The 20,033-nt window shown below is 46.4% G+C and overlaps 1 protein-coding gene across 4 annotated transcripts in view; it reads left to right on the top strand.

Annotated features, from left to right (window-relative positions):
- MAML3 (mastermind like transcriptional coactivator 3) overlaps positions 1 to 20,033 on the top strand; it is a 244,940-nt gene extending 224,907 nt beyond the window's left edge. For 2 of the 4 annotated variants that reach the window (XM_009097506.4, XM_050973864.1), the window contains 3 exons: positions 10,925 to 11,161; positions 13,250 to 13,334; positions 16,011 to 20,033. In XM_009097506.4, the coding sequence (XP_009095754.1) occupies positions 10,925 to 11,161; positions 13,250 to 13,334; positions 16,011 to 17,002 (1,314 nt within the window). In that variant the 3' untranslated portion in view covers positions 17,003 to 20,033. Of the gene's footprint in view, positions 1 to 10,924; positions 11,162 to 13,246; positions 13,335 to 16,010 lie in introns of all 4 variants that reach the window. The other 2 variants (XM_018922435.3, XM_050973863.1) reach the window with 1 other exon arrangement.

The following is a 20,033-nucleotide window of genomic DNA, read 5'->3' as shown; positions in this document are numbered from 1 at the left end:
CTTTTCTAGGAGGACTCCAAGCCAGTACCAGCTACTCACTATACAACATAATGATAACTTTTATTTATAGCGTATTGGACTTCACATTTTCAGACTTAAATGCTAAAAGCCCAGTAAATGCCTAAGATTTTACCTGCACAGAAGTTCAAAGACCTGGTTATCTGCCACAACAGTAATTTGGTCACTTTGCATGTGTTCAGCATCCCCTGTTATTGTACATGGTGATAACCTTTGTACAGCACTGGAGGGGGCTGAGTTGCAATTGCCATGGGAACTGTAACTTAACATTTCCTGGCTTTTTCAGCACTTGATACCTCATCCTTATAATGTTTTCTTTAAGAGAAAAAGTAGTAAAGCAAGGGCACAGTGAAATAAGGGTATTTTCACACCTACAGAATATAAGATAGTGTATTTAGCTGTAGGCAGATTGAAGTTGGACTTGTTACACTATTTAGTCGTAGTCCCAGTTTAGGAGTCTCATTGTTCTGGGCTCTCTGCAGATGCAGGATGTAAATATGTTTCCTTCCCCACAAATACTTCTAACCTAAGAGCAAGATAAGAGATAATGCAGGGAGACAAACACACCAGGGAGTACAAGGAAACAGAAGAATTCTGGACATCATGGAGACAGAAACTTCTACAAATATAACTATACTGGGGCATGGTTCAGGGTCAGATTTGGGTGATTTGGAAACTCTCCTCCCAAGAATGACATCCAGCAGGGAGGAAAGCATGAAGACACTTATAGCTAAAATGTAACATGTGGAAAAGAGTGGGTTGTGATGGGGTGACAGAAAGTCTCAGCAGTGAAAGAGAGATGATGTGTGAGGTGGCATATGCTGCAGCTGAATTTGAGAGCAAGGGAGGGTGTGGAAATCCAGAGTAAAGGGAATTGAAGAGAGGGCACAGGCAGGAAGACTGGCAAAAAAAAAAAGAGCAGGACAGCAGAACTTGGGCAGTCTACAAGCAGGGTAAGATTGCAAGTGTCAGGGTGTGAGGCAGCAGGAGCTTGGCTGTGGGGCTGCACAGAGCATTGGGGCACAGATAACAACCAGGCCATGGACTGAGTGACAGCCAGGCCATGGGGACTGAAGGACAGGAAGGACAGCAGGCCTAGGGAGTAAGATGAGATCCTACTTTGAGCTTGAGCTGACAGATATCCACAAGATAGCCCCAGAGGCAGGGCATGAATTTAGTTGGAACAGACGGGACGTGGCCAGGGACAGAGAGGCAGGTCTGTGAGTCACTGGTGCAGAGAAGGTTCCTGAATGTACAGAGGGAGAACTCACTCTGAGACACGAGGGAGAAGGAAAGGAGACAAGGAAGGAGGACACAGAGGCAAAGAGCAGCAGCAGGTGGGAGGGTGAGCAGTGACAAACTAGTCTGAGTAACCCTGAGCAAGCAAAGGAAGGTGTTGGAGTCAAGTAGGAGCACTGGGAAAGGAGGACCAGATTTCCAGAAGAAGCTGACAGGCTATGACAGAGAGCATGGCATACTGCAGAGCTGCAGCCAGACAAAGAAAATTAGAAACTCTCTGATTCTGCTTCTGTGACAGGAGAGATGTGAAAGCCCATTTGAGAAAGAATCTGCTGGAGATGGAGCCTAAATTCAGTCTAAATCATATAAATCATCAGCAGCAAACTCAATAAGCTTAGAGCTGACAGTGAGAAGGGATAGAGAGTGAGAGCTGGAGAGTCACTAGGAGTCAAAGGTTGTTTGGATTTTTTTTTTTTACACATGAAGATAAAGCATGTTTGTGCTGCAATGGGAAAGAGCAAGAGGAGAGAGAGAGATATTCAAAAGGAGAAGGCAGATGGGGCAAGAGAGATGAGAAGAGAGGACACAGTGAGGTTGCCAGGACAAGAATAAGGGCTGGGGACCACTGATGAGGCCACCTCTTCTGTGACCAGGAGCAGGGAGCTGGGCAGGATGGGAAGTGGGGGTAGAGGGAGATCATGTCTTGCTTTAAGTCTCTTACGGGAGAGATCAACAAAATCCTGTGCAAAGTCCAGTGAAGGCAGGGCTTCAGAAGTGAGTCCAAGGCTGCAAAAAGGCAGCTGGGGTTGTGCTGGGAGGGCTAGTTAAGCTGGCAAAGATAAGTAGGGATTGGGAAGATAGCAGCATAGAAAGAGGCAAAAAATCATTCATGTTGTGGAGGGAGAAAAAAAAAGGAGGAAATGTAAGGTTTAAGAGGTATCAAGGCCATCTAGAAAGACTCAGGCAGCATTAATAAGGACTTGGTCAGCAAAGCAAGCTATGCCTTAGAGATCTGGAAGTCTTGGGATAGTCAGTTCTTCAAAAACTTGAACTCAGTTAGGCCTTGCAAAGGAAATTATTTCAATTGTGAGGTTTTCCTTAGTTGTATAAATAGAGGGAGCCATACGTTATTGGACATATTGAGGTTAAAGACCTTAAAGACAAGGTAGGCACAGCCCAAATCGGAATGCCTTAGTCAGTTTTCAGTAAGACTAAGATGACTGTGTCAAAGTAAAGGCCAGGTGGCTAATGGGAACACTGTTTTTGTGTTTTTACATCCAAGAGGGAGGAAAAATCAAAAGAGTTTCAAGTGCTGGAACTAGGTGGTCTGGGTTGCTTGGATTCAAGGATGTTAAAAGAACTAGCTAATGAAATCCTACACCTGGCTGTGCCATCCCAACCAGCTTGGTTTATCAGCAGCTAGTTATGTGAAACTCCAGCAAAGATCCTGTTGCTTTGCCAGGCAGTTGGACCACTTCCCTTGGGCCTGCTAGCTACCTTATGGAAATATTTGGCTCTTGATTTAAGATGGAATCCCACCTCCAGAGGGGCTGCACAGACAAGCACATGCAAACAAGACAAGGGAGTTATTCCAACTCTCTGAAGTCACTGTGAAGCAGAGGAAGATCGTGGAATTCATGCATGAATAGGTACAGATGAACATTCTTCATAAGCACCAATGCCTTTACCAGTCCCACTCAAAATGTGCTGAATGAAGCCCACCAGGGGTCTGAGTTACTGTGTACCCAAGGTACACTCTGCCTCCTGTGTGGGCACAGAGCAGAAAGAAGCCCTCACTTCCCCCGACCCTGCTGTGTGTGATCTCCCTCCCCTGAGGGCACAGTGTGAATGAGGGAGGAGAGAGCCGTGGGACACAAGCTGTGCCGGGAAATACCCGGGGAGACAGTGCAGCTTTACTGCGTGCACCAGGGACATGGGGACACTCTCCCTGCCCCCTCCCTGCATTCCTGCCAGGCCAGAGACCAGTCACAGAATCGGGGACAGTGCAGGAGAGGTCCCTGGAGCTATGCAGGAAGAGGGCTATCTTGTGAGAGCCTTTGCCATACATTTTTCTCTGGAATTTTTTTTTTTTTTTTCCCCCTTGTCAGAAGCAACACCATGGGGGTGACTGCAGCTTCTTCCCAATTTCTGAGGTAAGGTGCCTTCTGCATAAGGGAAGGAGAGCATATGGCCCACAGTGTTTATTTCTCAGCCAGGATTCGTTCAGGCTTGGCAAATTACACACTGCTTGCTGAGGAGCAACACAAGTGCCAAGTTGGAATTTCTAAAAATGAAAGATTTAATTTATCACAGCACAGAGAAAATGATCTGAAAAACACCTTTAAGTGTGAAAAAATACCTTTTGTTTATGCTCAAACAAAACAAGCAAGAGGGAGTTTAAAAAAATTCCAGCTAGAGTAAAAATAAAAAAAAATCTCTGCAGTCATCCACAGGAGACATCAGGCAGCTTCTGTTGGTGTGAGCTAGAGCCAGGCTCTTCAAAATACCTCAACAACCAGTGAGCTCCATGGGGTCCAAGGAGATAATGTGGTACAGGCTCAGGCCATTAAAAGGAAAGGGGCTGCCTGATAATGTAGAATGTTAACTTCTAGAGAGCGCCATTAGAGCATCTTTTTCTTACACTTTTGCTTTTTCCAAGCCCCATATTTTTCCCTGTGTGTGCTTAGAAGCTTTTCTTTCTCTTACATCATTTATTTTTATTGTGCCATTTTCCTTCTTTTCCCCCTTTTCATTGGCCCTGTGTGAGTGTTTGTTTAAACCATTTGCCTGCTTTCATCTTCCATTTTTCTTCTCTCCTTCTTTCCAGGAGCTCTCTAGCCATGATTATCCTTACAATTCACATTAGCTTTCCTCCCTCCTGCTCCAGGATGGGCTTGAAGGAGGCATTGATTAAAGCTAAAACCTGCAGCAGGAAGATTTCTATCAGGCACCAGCTTCAGGGTCCAGTGGCTTCCATGAGCTCAGCTCTCACTTAGTTTTTCTCCAGGACCAGTTTCCAAAGTCCCAGGAAATCTACTAAGGCAGAGCTGAGCTGGCACTGAAATGGCAAGTCACAGCTCCTCTTGAGGGGCTGATTTGTATCCTTGGAAGCCCTTCTCCCTCTCCTGTGGGAGAAGGCAGCAGGGATGTGGCATGGAAAAGCTTTGGCATGGGCCAGGTTTTCAACTCCCTTCCCCTGCCTTTTGCTCCCTGAAGGCTCCCTCTTGCTTTCTGAGTGCTGGGGCACACTGTGGAATGCCATGGTGGCACAGCAGTCTTTGAGTGGAGTAATTACAGGCTTCACAATGCACCTAAAATATAAGGTTGGGCATGTCAGTGTTTCTTCAAACCCTCGCCCTCTTCCCTGCCACCAGCCTTGCCTGCAGGCCAGTGCTTTTTTCTTTTTTCTTTTTCTTTTTTTTTTTTTTTTTAAGATATGGATGTAAAGAGGGTATTTTGGCTTGAATTTGGGCTGATCCATTTTTTTTTTCTCTCTTAAAAATAATAATACCAATTAAAATTGCAATCACAAGGAAAATAATTATTTGAGATAAATGAATACTTCTCAGTGCACAAACCCACCCATTATATCCTTGCACTCCATACCATGGTCTTATGGTATGCTGGTGAAACTGGGGGTAAACAAAACTGAAAGTAGGAGTGGTTTCCCCTGCAAAGGTTTCTTTCTTGAGAGAAAGGAGAGATCACCAGAGCTATTATTTGTAAAAGAGGAAATGAGCCTGGTTTTATTAAGGTGGTTGAAGTTTAGTGGCATTCTGTTGAAATGCTGCATTCCTGAATCCATCATTCCTGAATTGCATCAGTTGTGCTCGGGGTTTGTGGAGTGAAACCCCTGGGCTGGAGCAGAAGTGGGTGTGGGGGGGTGTGCCAGCAAAGCCCCTTCTCCTCACAGGCTTTGAGAAGAACTTCTGCTGGCCTTTAGCTCTTAAAAAGTATTAGAAAAACAGTTGCCCCTTTTAGAGCCCTTTGTTGCCTACTTCATCACCAGAAATGAAGACAGTGGAAAATTCCTAGAAGAAAACAAAAACACACCAAAGTCTGACAGATCCTGTTTGTTCTGTGGCAGAATAAACTGTATGGAAAACATAGGGAGGAGAGATGCAGGTGAAGAGAGGTGAAAGGAAAACAAATCAGCTGCATGCAGAGGTCTGGTGTCAAACATCAGAGGGATCTTGTTTGCTCAGATACTGCATGAAAGACCATGGCAACCAGGGGCCTGGGGGGAGAGGAGAGGTTTGCAGCCCCTCCCTGAGGCTGGATGACAGAGGAAATAGGTAAAGCAATCTGCTCTGCTGAGCCTGCTGCTGGAGCTGGATTGTGAACCAGCATATTCCATCCCTTTGTCCTATACACTGTTTTTTTCTGAGGCAAAAAACACCCCCAGAAGTCTGAAATTAATGGATTTGTAATTTCCTTAGTCTGTCAGATGGTACCATTCTGAGAAAGGTGGCTTTGCTGTGGGCAGTCTGATTTAGAGAGAGGATTAAGATCCCTGTGAGACACAATAAGTCACAACATTACAAGGAATTCAATAGAAATATTTCTGAGGGAGTACAGGAATGTGCTTTCAGGCTGCTCTGAAAACACTGGGTAGAGATGATGTTTTACTGTGACCTAGTATATGGAAATGAAGTAATATTTTTGATCTCAGGAATAGGCTGGAGATCCTTCTTAACAGAGAGCCACACACACACACACACACACACACACACACACACACACACACACAGAGATGCAGGCAGTGCCTGTGTCCCCAGCAGCAGCCCAGGGCTGTGCAGAGGTGAGCACAGACAGTGCTGTTCATCAGCACTGTACATCACCTTGTGCATCACACTTTGCACTAGTGTTGTGTTTATCCAGAAAGGCATGCATCCTTGAAGACTTCAAATTGTGGAGATCTGCCATTTCTGATAGGTAATAGAATCAGAAGGTAAAAATGTGATTCTTCTTTCTGATTTGAATCTGTCTTCAGCTTCCAGTCCTTGTAGCTGGTTTTGCCTTCTTCACTGGATAAAAGAGCTCTTTAAGGAATTTCTTCCCTCATGAAGGTATTTTTATCCACCATGGTCAAAAGCATCTCTCCGTTCTTTTTGTGGTAAGCTAAATGGATTGAGCTCTTTAAGTCACTCGCTGGCAGGCATTTTCTGCCACAAGTCATTTTTTTGTCTACTTTTTCTGCTCTGACTCTAAAATGTAGATGTCTGGTTGTATACATTTTTCGAGTGTCATTCTTCTGATGCAGTGTGCAGGATAAGCTACCTCCTGGCTTCTATTTGCTTTTTATGTTCAACATCCATTCACTCACATGACACAGAAGAGCACAGAAAATTATGTTTGTTTGTCTGTTTTACGCATTCCCAATCCTGCTTTCCAGTCTATGTTTCTTGCAGCTTGTTGGGCAGTGCTTTGCTCTGAGACGTGGAATGCCCATCCTCTGTTGATTTCTGCCAGTTTTTGTCTGGAACAGCCCCCTTTTCCCTGAGGTGCCACTTTGGCCCCTGGACTTCAGTGGGAGCAGAGCTGGCTCCTCCAAATGCATCAGTCTGCACAGAGGGATAATGGGCAGGCTTGGGTGTCCCCACCTGGTTCCTAGGGCTTCAGCTGGTGGTCATTCTGCTTGTTCTGAAAGGAAATTGTGTGATTGCTTTTAGCTGCAGTTGGGGGATTGATTGACATGTGGAAGGAATAAATCACTGCATGATAAGGAAGAGGCATGTAAGATTTGAGACAAAGAGGAAAATCTTATTTCCACTCCCCTTTGTTATCCTTTTACTGTGCATAACTGTACATACCACACATGTTACTCTAGGCTCCTGCAGAGTATTCCATCACTCCAGTAGAGCCCTGGAAATACACTGGGAGGACACAGGATTTGTCTTCCTGTTGCTTAACCAAGGATCAGTTTATCCACAGGGGGCAACTTCTGTGGAGGCATTAAGTAAGCAGGCAGATCCCTGCACAAGTTCATCTTACCTGGTGCTCTGCATCTGTCCAAAGCTACAAACCTGTCCAGGTGTGTTATGCTGACCACTTGGAAACAGTGGCTGCTTTTCAGCTCTTTTCAGTGAACAGGCAGCTCTTTGGCTCCCTCAATACCTGCTTTTGTTCCCAGGGGCCAAGCTCTTAATTCTGTCCCAGGCTGCCTTAAAAGTGGACAGCTGAGGCTGCAGAGGCAGGAGGGCTTGCAGGAGGCTGATGTAGGGCCAGCCTGTGTTTGAACTTGCTCTGTGTCACAGCTGAGGGGCCTTGGCAGCATTCTCCCTTTATGTAACCAGCTCTTGGCTTCACCTGTCCCTCGGTGAGGACCCTGCAGTGGAGCTGCAGCACTGGAATGCCTGTGACTCTGCTCGAGCCACTGTTAGCAGGAGAGCTGTTTGCAGCCTGAGAGCAGCACACAGTGGCTTTGGGTGGTGTTAAAAAGAGCCAGCGTGAAAAATGAGAAATCACATTGTACCATTTTCCCAGATATCACAACCTGAGAATACAATCTGTGTTTCCCCTTCCAGGGCAACTTGTCACTCTCTTCAGGGACCACCTGCCCACAGAGCACCCCTGGGCACACATGAGCACAGGGCCCTGGGGGAAAGAGCTGGGCAGTCCCCTTGCTGCTGCAGACCCCGGGGAGTTACAGGGTGAGCCAAGCTGTGTGCATGGGCCACTGGGGAGATCAGCATGGGTGAGATGCAGCTACAGGCTGTGAGCTGATGGGGGTGTCTGGAGAGTGAAGCAAGAAGCAGCAGTGCCAGTTATTGGAGAAAGGAAAATGCAGAGGCTGGGCAGAGGGTGTAGGAAGGAGAAAGGGACAGCAGGGAATGAGGAGGAGGAAGAGCAGGAAGGCAGGGTGCAGCAGGAGGATGAGGAAACAGTCAGGTAGGGCAGGAGCAAAGAGGGTTGTCAGTGAAGCTTGCATTAGTTTGGTTTTAAAGCTCTGTAAGTGTGAAAGTGCTGCACTTAGCCTGAGTTGCTTGACTTGGTGTTCGGCTCCTGTGGTGAGACTGCATCTGGGTCTGGAGCTGCCATGGCTTGTAAGAGGCAGCCCTGTAGAGTCCAGTGTTGGTTCCTCCATCCCCAGTTCCCTGCCACATTGCCAGGTGTCATCTCCACACCGTCCCCTCGGAGGACAACAGCAGCAGTGCCAGCTGCAGAGCTAAAGCTCTGGGGAAAGAACTCTGCTCCCAGGTGCTAGGAAGCATTTTCCTGCAGACACTTTTTGCCTGGGCTGTGCTCTTATTTTCAGGACACACAACCCAGGGCTGCTCCCAGTGATCTCAGGAGGGCCTTTCTTCATCAGCTGGGAAGAGTTTTTGCCAAGGAAAAAAAGGAAAGGAGAAGAAATGTTCTAGATAGGAGGGTGTTCTAGGTGAAGAAGGCCTGGCTTTAACAACAACAGGAAGTTTTCATGATGCACCTTGAAATGACTAAACACACAACACTGGAAGTGACACCTGTGTACTAATCTTCGTATTTCCTTCAGCTGCTGCACAGCTCACTGGGCTCATGTCAGCCGGTGGGGTTCCTTTCAAAATTTTCTTCCTTTTGAACTCCAGAATTAATTTATAATATAAGTCATTAGAGAATGAAGTGCTTTCTGCATGGGGTGAGCGTGCCCCTCAGCTGTACCCGTGTGTGCATTAGGAGCCAGGACAGGAATAGTGTAGGAAGATTTTTTTTTTTTAAGGCAATTCAGTGAGGAGTTGGGCTGCAGCCCCAAAGGCAGATGTGCACTGAAGCTCGCAGAGGAAGCTCCAAGGGATGTCACAGCATGCCCTTCGGCTCCTGGGGTTTTTCCCCTCCTTTTTCTTTACCTTGTAGTGGCTGCCGCAAAGGCTGCATTATTTGGCAGCATGGCCTTGCTTTTGTCTATAAATGGAAGCAGTTGGCCATTATCCCAGTATAACACAGGATAGTCCTGTGCATCAGTTATGCAATTGGTAGCTTGATGACTTCATCAGAAGCTGGGGGAGGGCCAGGGGGTGGTAGGAAAAGGCTTTTGCCATCAGATCTGCTGGAGACAGCCAGTAAATGTGTGTGTGTCCCCAATGCAAAGAAAGCAGGAGCTCAGCAACGGGGATGAGTGAAGGGTTTGGTGCAGGAGCAGCTGAGCGGTCCTTAGTGATTCCTTAACCCAGCTTGGGGGAGACCCAGCCACTGCTGCAGCCCTGGCCCTAAGGATGCTGCAGGGACCATGCTTGACCAGGCTGTAAAGTGCAAAGTGCAGTGGCTGACGGGACTGGAGGGAAATGGAAAGAGGAACAGGGAAGAACTTACAAGCCAATATAGATGTTAAAAGGAGAAAGAACCTAAATATTGGAGAGCTGCCTTTCAACAAAGCCCTTCAGGGAGTATCTGTGAAAAGTAGAGATGTGGACAAATTTTATTTGTTATTTTCACAGGAGGGTCCTTGAAAACCTGACCTTCATGCAGAAAGGCTGACCCTCATTTCCCAAGCTACACTCCAGCACTGAACTTAACCCTTTCCCTGACTGGGTGGGGATGGGTGCTGCAAGATCAGCTTTCAGTACGCCCAGATCACACAGTGATGGACAGAACTCAAACACCCAGCGAGGCAGGTGAATCCGAATCTCACCCTGGCAGGTTCTGCACAAAGGATGCTGAAGCAATACAGGTCCTTTCCATCGAGTTGGTGGTTTTGAGACCTGTCGTCTCTATCCATCAGTTAAAGAGCGTCTACGGGCTCTTAACACCCGAGATAGGGACCGGGTCCGCAGTTTGCAAATATGGCATCGAGGGCAGCGCGGTGCCGAGCCGGGCCCAGGGAGCGCCGGCGGAGCCGCGAGTCCCTTTTGCCCCGGCCGCGGGACGGACGGGCTGGGCGGGGGCGGCTCGGAGGCCCGCAGCGAGTCCCGGGAATGCTCCCTGGAGGCCCCGGGAAGAGGCGGGCACCGCTCGGCTCCGCCTGGGCAGGGCCGCGGGTCAGCAGCGCCACCTGCCGGCAGCGCCGGGAGGGCTCCGGCAGCCCGACCCTGATCCCGTCCTTCCTTCCCCGGGGACGCGCTTGGGATTTCCCTCCCGATCTTTCGTCGGTGCTTTTCCAGCACTAAAAGGCAGCAAATTGCATTTAGAACACGAAGAGAGAGTGGGATGAGTGTAGGGAAGGCGCCTTCCCTGATTCCTTCCAGCCGCACACACTCATCCAGTGCTGCGGGATGGAAATCTTGAATAAACACATAATGGAGTTAAATCCTGAAGTTCTGGAGAAGAATTAGTGCTGCCAGTTCCACAATTCATTGTGTGCACCTAACACCTTGGCTCCTCAATCCAGCGGGCAATGTTAAATTGCTGTGTTAAATGAAGAGAGGGAAATGGAAAGGAAGAGAAAATATACTTGTCTCCTTGAGAAGGGAGAAAAAGTTTAGAAAAACATTACTCTGAAGCATGAAAAAAACTTAGCTCACAACTTTATTATTTCACTATTAATTAATTATAAAGTGCTCCTGGTTTACCTGAAGGGCTTTGAATTCCAGGAGAAAAGAGGAACCTATTCCCTGTGGGGAGCAGTCCATGGCTCGGTCTTTCTCCAAACTCCAGGCTTCACCCAGCCTCTGTGCCTCCTCAGCTTGGTGAGCTGCATTTCTCTTGCCAGTTGAGCAGGCAGTAACAAGGCATTCCCTCTCTCTCTGCACAGGAGCACCAGGTGGGACTGTCGCGGCCCGCGGGGCCCATGCAGCCGTCTGTGCCGGCGGGCTCCAGCAGCATAGTCACAGGCACCAGCTCCGGGGGACACTTCCTCGGGAGCCAGCCCCAGGCAGCCATCATGAAGCAGATGCTGATCGAGCAGAGAGCGCAGCTCCATGTGATGGAGCAGCAGAAACAGCAGTTTCTCCGAGAGCAGAGGCAGCAGCAGCAGATCTTAGCAGAGCAGGTACAGTATCCGTCCGTCTCCAGCACATGCTGGGATGAGCATGAGCACTACAGGCAGTGCAGCACCAGCCCTTCCTTCTAGATTTGGGAATTCTCTCTCTGTGGGTCCTGTCAGGGTATTTCAGAAATGGTTGTCAAACAAGAGGCAACTGTATCAGTCCTACCATTAGCTTGGCAAATATTACCCGTGTTTCCAATGGTGCACTTGATAGTCACATTGGATTTTAGGCACTGGAAAAGTTAGCTCTTAACCTGGCATGTAATGGTGCATTTAGTCCAACAGAAGCAGACTCAGCTGCAGTCACAGGTCCTCTCCCCTAGCTATAATTGTGGTCTTGCATTGGCAAAATCTGTGCACAGCTGCGCAGTGATCTGGGACAAAGAATGGACATGAGTTAAAAGAAGAGTTAGCAAAGAAAAATGCTACTGTTTACCCAGACCAATTCCTTAATCTGGTTTATTGAGTGCTAGTAGGAGCATTTGGGTGATACAAGGGAGAGACAGCAGCAAGGGGAGAACCAGAGACTGAAGTGGGAGAACAGTAAAACCACCTCTGGCAGTGGCAATGTGGAAGAGCTGCATTGGAGCTATAACCTGGCTTCCTGAGCTCCTGGGCTTTGCAATATGGATATTAAACTACGCAGTCTGAACAGTGGTGTGTGCTTAATTCAGGTGTAGTTTTAAAGCAGCCAAAGAGAAAGCCAGTGGAAAGTCACATGGCTGAGTTCCTACAAGATCATACCCAAGTTTCAAGTTGCAGCCCCCTAATGTTACGTAAATAATGCTCTGGTAGGTCAGCAGTTGCTTTAAGCTTCTCTTCTCCTCTCTTGCTAAGGAAAAACAGCTTAAGACTGTCTGTTTAAATTTGTGTTAGAACACATGCATGCCATGTAACCACAGAAATACAGTTTGCCTCCCCCCCTTTCTCTTGTTGTCCCTGAGAAACAGAAAAATTTACTCTCAGTGAACAGGAAGGATACTCCTAGAAATATTTAGGATAAAGAAGCCTGAACTGATTCAAGCATGAACAAGTGCATGAGAGTGAGGATGCAGTAATGCATCCCATGGATTGGGCCAATTCACATACATACAGCCAAGAGCCAGTAAGTGACTTGGATCCTGAAGGCCAGCCTTAAAGTGTTAAAAGGCCACCAAGCTGAGGCTGTCAAGTGTGCTGACACACCTTTCACAGATGAAAAATGATAAAGTCACAGTCCTCAGGCACCTAGTTTTCAGTAGTTTGTGCCTAACAAGAGTCCCTCTTTCTTTTGATAGTGTGTAGCACATACTTACGAATGCAGGGATTAGTACTTCCTTCTTTCCTATCTCTGCCATTCTCCTACCTTTGTTACACATCATTGGTTTTGGACACAGTATTTGTACAGCTGCAGGTGATGCTCCCAGACATGCCCTTTCAACCCTTAGTTGAGTACACTGTAGCATCTGAAAGCTCTGGTTTTATAATCAGCCCTTGATTCTGTTTTAAAATATTCACAAGTATTCATAGAAGACAACCACAGAGGATCATCGTGGTCTGGATCAAGGGAGCATTTTGCAGTCACCACTCCCCAAATATCATTTACTGAAGCACAAGAGGAAATGTGCCCTAGTAATCCATTTCTGTTTTGGCTCAGGAATGTTCCAAGGCTGCAGTGCTTGGGTCAGGATGCAGCAAAGTCTTGCACCAGGAACACAAACCTCTGGACCTTTGCAGGACTGAGGGAAAGAAAGTGTGTGTGTGGCTACAGTTGCCCTTAGACCTAGGTGAGCAAAGTTAGTTCACATCCCTCCCTCCCTCTCCTTTCTGCCTGAAGACAGTTAACCTGGTGCTGTAGAGGTCAGGGTGAAAGGCTGTAAGTAAGGAGTGATGATGTTGGCCTCAGTATGTGTTCCTTTTTGAGCCAAAAACAGTCTGAGTGCTGAGTAGCCCAAGTGCTCTGAGGAGGACTCCCAGGATGACTTTGCCTGTCTCTCCAGAGCACCTCACCAGATAAGAACCACTGCAAGTTCTGCAGTTTTGCCACCAGCCCATTAATTAATTATTCATCTCTTTCTCTTCTGCTTTCTTTCTGTCCTTCATTTTCAGCAGATGCAGCAGCAGTCACATTTGCCTCGGCAGCATCTGCATCAACAGCGAAGCCCATATCCAGTGCAACAGGTCAATCAATTCCAAGGTAAAAGTCCAATTGTTTTTCCTGTTTTGGAGTCAATGCCTAAAGGTAGCAAATATGTGAAAGCTTGTGCAGTTTGTGACTACTAGGTTTTAAGCAGTATGCCAGAAGAGGAATACAGGCTGTTGCACACACCACATATTTTGCCAAAGACAAATGCCCAAGTTTGCATATTCAGTTATGTTTATATTTTCCTTTCTGCTCCCTTCAGTGAAAACTGCTTGGTTGTTTTTTTTTCTCTCTTTTTTTACCCCCCCCCTTTTTTTTTAAATGACATTTATTTTGCCTCTTTGAAATCCAGATGTCATGGATTCATTCATGAATTTATCTTGTTGACCTCTACTCTTATGAGGAATTTTTCCAGCTAGCATTTCTGACTGTATCTTGGCTTTGCCCTCCTTCATTCCCCACTTTATTTAATTCAATGAGCAAACAATTTAAGAGAGGTCATCCTTATCTGGAGAAGGGACTGATAAATGTCAGGTATGGGAAACACAGTAAAATATCTGAGGTGTAAATAGAGGTTTATTTAATTGTCTCAAAAAAAGCACAAGTATTATTTTGATGTGCTCCTAGGTAACTGAAGAATGTAAGTGCACTCATTTTAGCTTAGGAAAAGAAGTTAATTCTGAGCTTTTTAGTGAAAAGCATCAGCTGCAGTCTTCACTAACCATGATTTCTATATGGACATGAAATGAACACATGTGCTGTGTATTCATGACAGTATCATGCAGATGCAACAGAAAACAAGGGAGGCAGTTCTGGACATTTCACATTGCAATTCTGGTTCCCAGGATGTGAACAGGCAGCCACATCTGCTGGCATATATCAGGGTGACTTCTAATCACCTCCTCATTTTTATCTTTGGCACCATAAGTTCTGTATGGAATTACTTTTTCCCCCAATAATTCATTTCCAAAATCAAGAAGTGTGTATGCACAACCATCCACTGAGATGCACGCATACAATCTCTCTGCATTCATGCTTCTTTGAAATACTGCCTTTTTATGTATTATTTAAAATAAAGAGAGAAGAGTTTAGGCTAATCTGACAGAGCAAGGAATTCATTTTCATAAATGAACTAATTTAAATAGTTCACCATTTTTTCCTTTTTAGCCACATGAATGTAATCCAGTGCAGTAGGTTATGTGTAAATGAGACCAGAAGGTGGCCTAAAACCTTGAAATCCATTGCATCTCTCTTTTAACTACTCCTTGTCTGATCTCCTGTCACTTATACCATGTACAGTAGTTAACAAAAGCAGTATGTGAGCCACTTGCTGTTAGTGACTCTTTTGGAGCTTTTCAACTCCCATTTTCAATTAAAAAATAGCTAAAGATGCATTAAGATTTTAATATTATCTGTATCTTAAGCACTTGCTGGAGTCATCATAAAAAGTGTTTCTAGTCATGAAAGGAGCTGATGTAAGTTAAGAGAAATCAAGGGAACCCCAGTGCCAATCATTAAGAAAGCTGTTTGATAGCATGAATAAAGTAAAAGCTGCCACTACCTGTGGCCTGTTCCAGTGAGATCCAGATGGTCTCACTTCATGCTACAAAATGTTTCATTTCCAGCTGTGTGCTGGAGCTAAAAGCATCCACCAGAAGCTTGTGGTGCTGCAGAAAATGGAGTTATGGGCATCCTCTGTGTTATATAATAGAATGACATGTATAGAAATGTTGCCTTCTTTATCCACCCATTTCTCATGGAAACCAAGCCAAGGTTAATAACAGGGACCAGTGTTCTCCGCTCCCCATGGATGTTCAGGGTTGTTGTCTGCCACTGTGGGACAACAAATAGGGGCTGATTTAAGAACATTCAGATTCTGTTGCAGAGTTCTGAACTCTTAAGCAAGGATTTTGTATTCACACCTGGCATTTAATAACATTTGAGCCTGGAGCAATTGGGTGCCTCATACACTCTGAGCTTCACCTGCTGAGTGTTGTATTTAGTCAGTGATTCAAATCTGCAGAATATGACTATTTAGTTAGTGACTCAAATCTGACTGGTGTATTTGGTAGAGACTCAAATCCACAATGAACCCATGGCATAATCTGAGCTCCAGGTAACTGTCTTTATTTAAAGATAGTAAATATAGAAGCATATTGGCTTCCCAGAAATCAATAGCTCCCCTCTACCCCTGAAAGTAAGACACAAGCATGGTTAAGTTATCTGTCACAGTGTGGAATTTAACAAGGCTAGGATTTTCTGGTTTCCCATCACTGGCCTAAGGTGAAGTAAAGTGTGCTTATAGTATTGATTCACTAATACACTCTCCCTGCTTTAAATGTCCACAAAAAACTGATTTTTCTTCTTTCCACGGAATTAATCAGTAGCAATGCTATAGAAAATCCATTCATTAATGCCTCCTGAGCTATTAAAATAATTGATTGGCCTTCTGAGACTGACATTTCTATTTTCAAGGCTTACTTTTGAAAGGCAATGGAGATATTTAAAGGAGAGCTTCAAATGGTAAACTGAAGTTCAACTGCTTTACTGCTAATGAAGAAGACCAGTGGAAGTTTTTCCATTTGCTTGCTAGAAGCTGAATTAGGTGTAGCTGAAGAAGATAGGTGCTGCTGAGGATACTCCTACAGATTCTCTCTTATGCAAAAGTGTGTTAATTAAGATTTACAGGGTTGTGTGGCTTTTTCTTACCTTCCTCCCTTTCTGGTGCAGGTTCACCCCAGGATATAGTGGCTGTGAGAAACCAGGTAGCACTCCAGAGCATGAGAACATCCCGAATGATGGCCCAGAATGCGAGCATGATGGCCATGGGTCCCTCCCAGAGCTCGAGCACGCTGCTCACCACTGCAGGCCAGTCGGATATGGCCATGACTCCTTACAGCAATGCCTCTTCCAGCCAGCCAGGAATGTACAGCATGAGCACGGGGATGAGCCAAATGTTGCAGCACCCAAACCAAAGTGGCATGCACATGGCACAGAGCACGGGCCAGGGAACAAGGCAGCCAGCTTCTGGACAAGCAGTGGGAATGGTTGGGAATTTTGGTCAGAACATGCTGGTAAACTCTGCTCTTCCTCAGCATCAGCAGCAGATGAAAGGACCTGTGGGCCAGGTCTTGCCAAGGCCTCAAGCGCCACGACTTCAAAACCTGATGGGGACTGTCCCTCAGGGAACACAAAACTGGCAGCAGCGAGGCTTGCAAGGCATACCTGGAAGGACTAGTGGTGAAATGGGGCCCTTCAACAACGGCACCACATATGCCATGCCCTCTGGGCAGCCACGGCTGTCCAAGCAGCACTTCCCACAGGGGCTCAATCAGACGGTTGTGGACACAAGTGGGACGGTGAGAGCCGTGAACCCAGCGCTGGGGAGACAATTGCTGCCACCACTGCCTGGGCAACAGGCAGCCAGCCAGGCCAGGCCGATGGTGATGCCAGGAATGAGCCAAGGGGTCCCTGCCATGTCAGGCTTCAGTCAGCCCCCAACGCAGCAAATGCCAGGTGGTAGCTTTGCTCAGAGCAGCCAAGGCCAGGCCTATGAGAGGAATCCCACTCAGGACATGTCTTACAACTACAGTAATGGAGGAGCAGGGGGGTCATTCTCCAGTTTAGCGGAGGGCACAGACCTTGTGGACTCCATTATTAAAAGCGGACCAGGGGATGAGTGGATTCAAGAACTTGATGAGTTGTTTGGAAACCCCCAGTGAATGGGATTGTATAGTCTGGAGCTTTGGTTCTGTTTTGTTACATTTAATCAAACAAAGAGGGAGTCAGATGTTCGCCTCATCCCTGGATTGTTTGTGTTGGTTTGGTTTGGGGTTATTTTGTTTTCTTTTGTTTTTAATTGTGCAAACCAAGCTGATCCTTAGCCAACTTTGGAAGATTCAGGGGACAATGAAAACATCAGCATCCCAAAACTGTCATCAAGCAATCTTTGTTGCGTGGCAGCGCCCACTGTATGCGTGTGTGGCAGAATGGAGAAACTGGAAAAGCCAGCTGCTGCGACTGGCTGGGAAGATTTGTTCTCCCCCCACTTAAGGCAAGGCTTTATTCAGTGGTGAGGGGCAGTCCCGGTATGGCCCACCTCATATGACTGTGCCCATTGCAGCTTCCAAGGAAGCAGATGGAAGAGCTGGGAGCAAAGCCTACAGATATTCAGGGGTGATTGCACAGGCCCTGGTCAGAAACAGTCTTAACCCCAGGGCAAGCAGGTCTGGGAGAGCCACGGCCAGGCCGATGGGGCTGGCTGTGGGCTGTCCCAAGGGAATGCACAACACTCACATGACAAACCTAAACAATCACAGGGAGTCACCTGTGATAAACAGCAGAGTGATAAACACCACTACAAGTGCAGAAGAACATAAATTTGGCAGTGTTGTGAGGGCAGATTGATTATGTGACTGCTGCTGGAGACAGCCTAGTGGTGGGTTAACTTAATGAACTGTTTAGTCCCCTTGGGACTTGAAAGAGTGCTTCCCAAGTCAGAGCACTTGGCATGGCCCAGCTGCCTGGAGTGTTAAAGGACTGAGAGGTACCAAGAGACATTAGCAGAGCTCCTCAGCTGGTCCCTCCACCTCCTTCCTCCCCAGGGTGTTCTCAGTTCACTCCCTTCCCCTCCTCTTCCCTCAGTGTAAAGCAAGCTGAGCTGGCTGCACTTTTTTTTCAAGCAAGCCACAAAGGGCCAGGCGGGGGAGGATAAAACAGGCATGAGAAAACATACAGTGAGGGTTTGGCACACAGGAAGGCTTTCTTCTCCCCTCTTAAAAAGCCCAGGTTTGGCAGGTAGTATTACCCCAGGGTGTCTGGGCTCTCGATGTGATATGTTCAGTTTTAAACAGATGTTTGGTCTAATCTCTCTGTTTTGCTGGGATAAAATTCACTGCAGTATTTGAAGAACAGGAGTCAGTGAAGGACTACATTCATGAGTGGGTAAAATAACTGATATTACACACATGGGATCTGCCCAAATAAGGTTTTAGATAATAGGGATGTATCACTATCTCCACTGTTTGGACCAGTGCTGAGCAGCCCTGTGATGAAGTTGTGATAGATCTCCCACAACACTGAAGTCACCAGCCATTCTAAGTGTGTACAGCAGGGTTCCCAAACTGTAGATGGAGGCTGTTTTCTGGAACCTATTACCTCTTTAGTGTTTTCAGCTGAGAGCTGCTTATCAGGTTATATAGTTGTGCATATAAAAAATGTTAACATGACCCATAGTCCAGAGCTTTAGCACCCTCTGGCCTAGCACTGGCCTCTGAGAGCCATGAGTCGTGCTCTGCAGCCATGTACTAGTGCCAGTCCCAATTCCCCAGCTCCTGATCATCTCCCTTCGTGCTGTTCTCCCTGCCCAGCAATGCTAAGTGCTGAGCCCCTGAATTCCATGGAGGCTGAGGACCTTGGCACTTGGCAGTTTCATGTCCTGCCTCTTCCTGTGGAGCACAGGCATGCATCACATTAATGAGGGAGAGCAAATGAGTCTGGAACCATCTCAGTGCCCCTTGAGGCTCCCTTTTGAGCAATGTCCCTTGCTGGGCTTGCCTAGCGGGGGGAATTACCTGTTCTAAATGCTGCGATGCAGCAGGACAAGCTGCATTTTTAGTGTGCTAAAGGTGAGCCATCAATCCAACCTGCCCTGACTATTACATTTTTAAAAATGGCTTTAATCTCATCTCTTTTAGCTGACCCCTTTTTAAAATACAGCACAAGGGCCAATCCCAGCTCCTACTGAGGATGATGAGCATGATTAGCATGCCTGCTCCTTCAGTAGGAGCCAGGTTGGGCCCTAATTCAGTGAAAGGGAGCACCAGCCCAAGTTTTTGGTTCATCCTGTGGGTCAGCATCTCTTGGGCAGAATGGAAGGGGTAGGCAGACACTGGGAGAAGCAGCACCCTGAAGGGACAGGGTGCTGTGGCTCCATGTGTATCGGCGTGAGCATGGGGCACATGCAAGTGTGACAGAGCTGTGATGGGGTAGGAGGGCAGCCCCCCTGCTGGGCAGGGGACAGTGCTGGGGACAGCACAGCACCCATGCCTTGGGTGAGAGCGATCAGGGCTCACCTCTCAGCATGGAGGTGGGAAAGGGGAACTTAGTAACACGCACCCACCACACAGCAGCCAATGCAAGCCGGTGTACACTGGGAGATGCAGGCCTTGATGATAAATGGTGGTCAAGACAAGTCTCTGTTGTCTTTGTAAAGCTTCCTCCAAATACTCCATACTGGGATCAAGTACTAGAGAACAGATTTTATTAGATTTGGGTTGAATGGGGTTTTTTTTTTCTTTCTTACTATGGTGCTGATGTATATGTAATGTTTTAAAAAAAGTCATTTGTAAATATGTTTTTACAATTCTACAGATATCACTGGGTCTACTATCTGTAAAATATATACATATAAATATATATATATATAAATATATATATATACTGTTTGTTTAAAATAGAGTATTTTTATTTCATTCCTTGACTCATCCTTACTGCAGTGGTATTGCACTTCAGATGACATCTAATTACTAATTTGTACTGTATCCCTGACAGCAACTTGCTCCATTTTATTCAGATTTTTCTAGTTTTCTGGTTTTACTTTGTACATTAAGCATTGCTTATTTCCTTTTAAGACCTGTACAGAGTCTGAAAACGTAGAAAATACCTGATGTTGCTTTAAACAAAAAGAAACAAAACAAGAACAAACAAAACAAATACCAAACAAACAAATAAAAGATGGTTATATGAGTCATA

Source organism: Serinus canaria, chromosome 4, assembly GCF_022539315.1.
Source record: "Serinus canaria isolate serCan28SL12 chromosome 4, serCan2020, whole genome shotgun sequence".
Lineage (NCBI taxonomy): Eukaryota > Metazoa > Chordata > Aves > Passeriformes > Fringillidae > Serinus > Serinus canaria.
The sequence above is the reverse complement of the archived record's forward strand: the minus strand, read 5'-3'. Positions and strand labels throughout refer to the sequence as shown.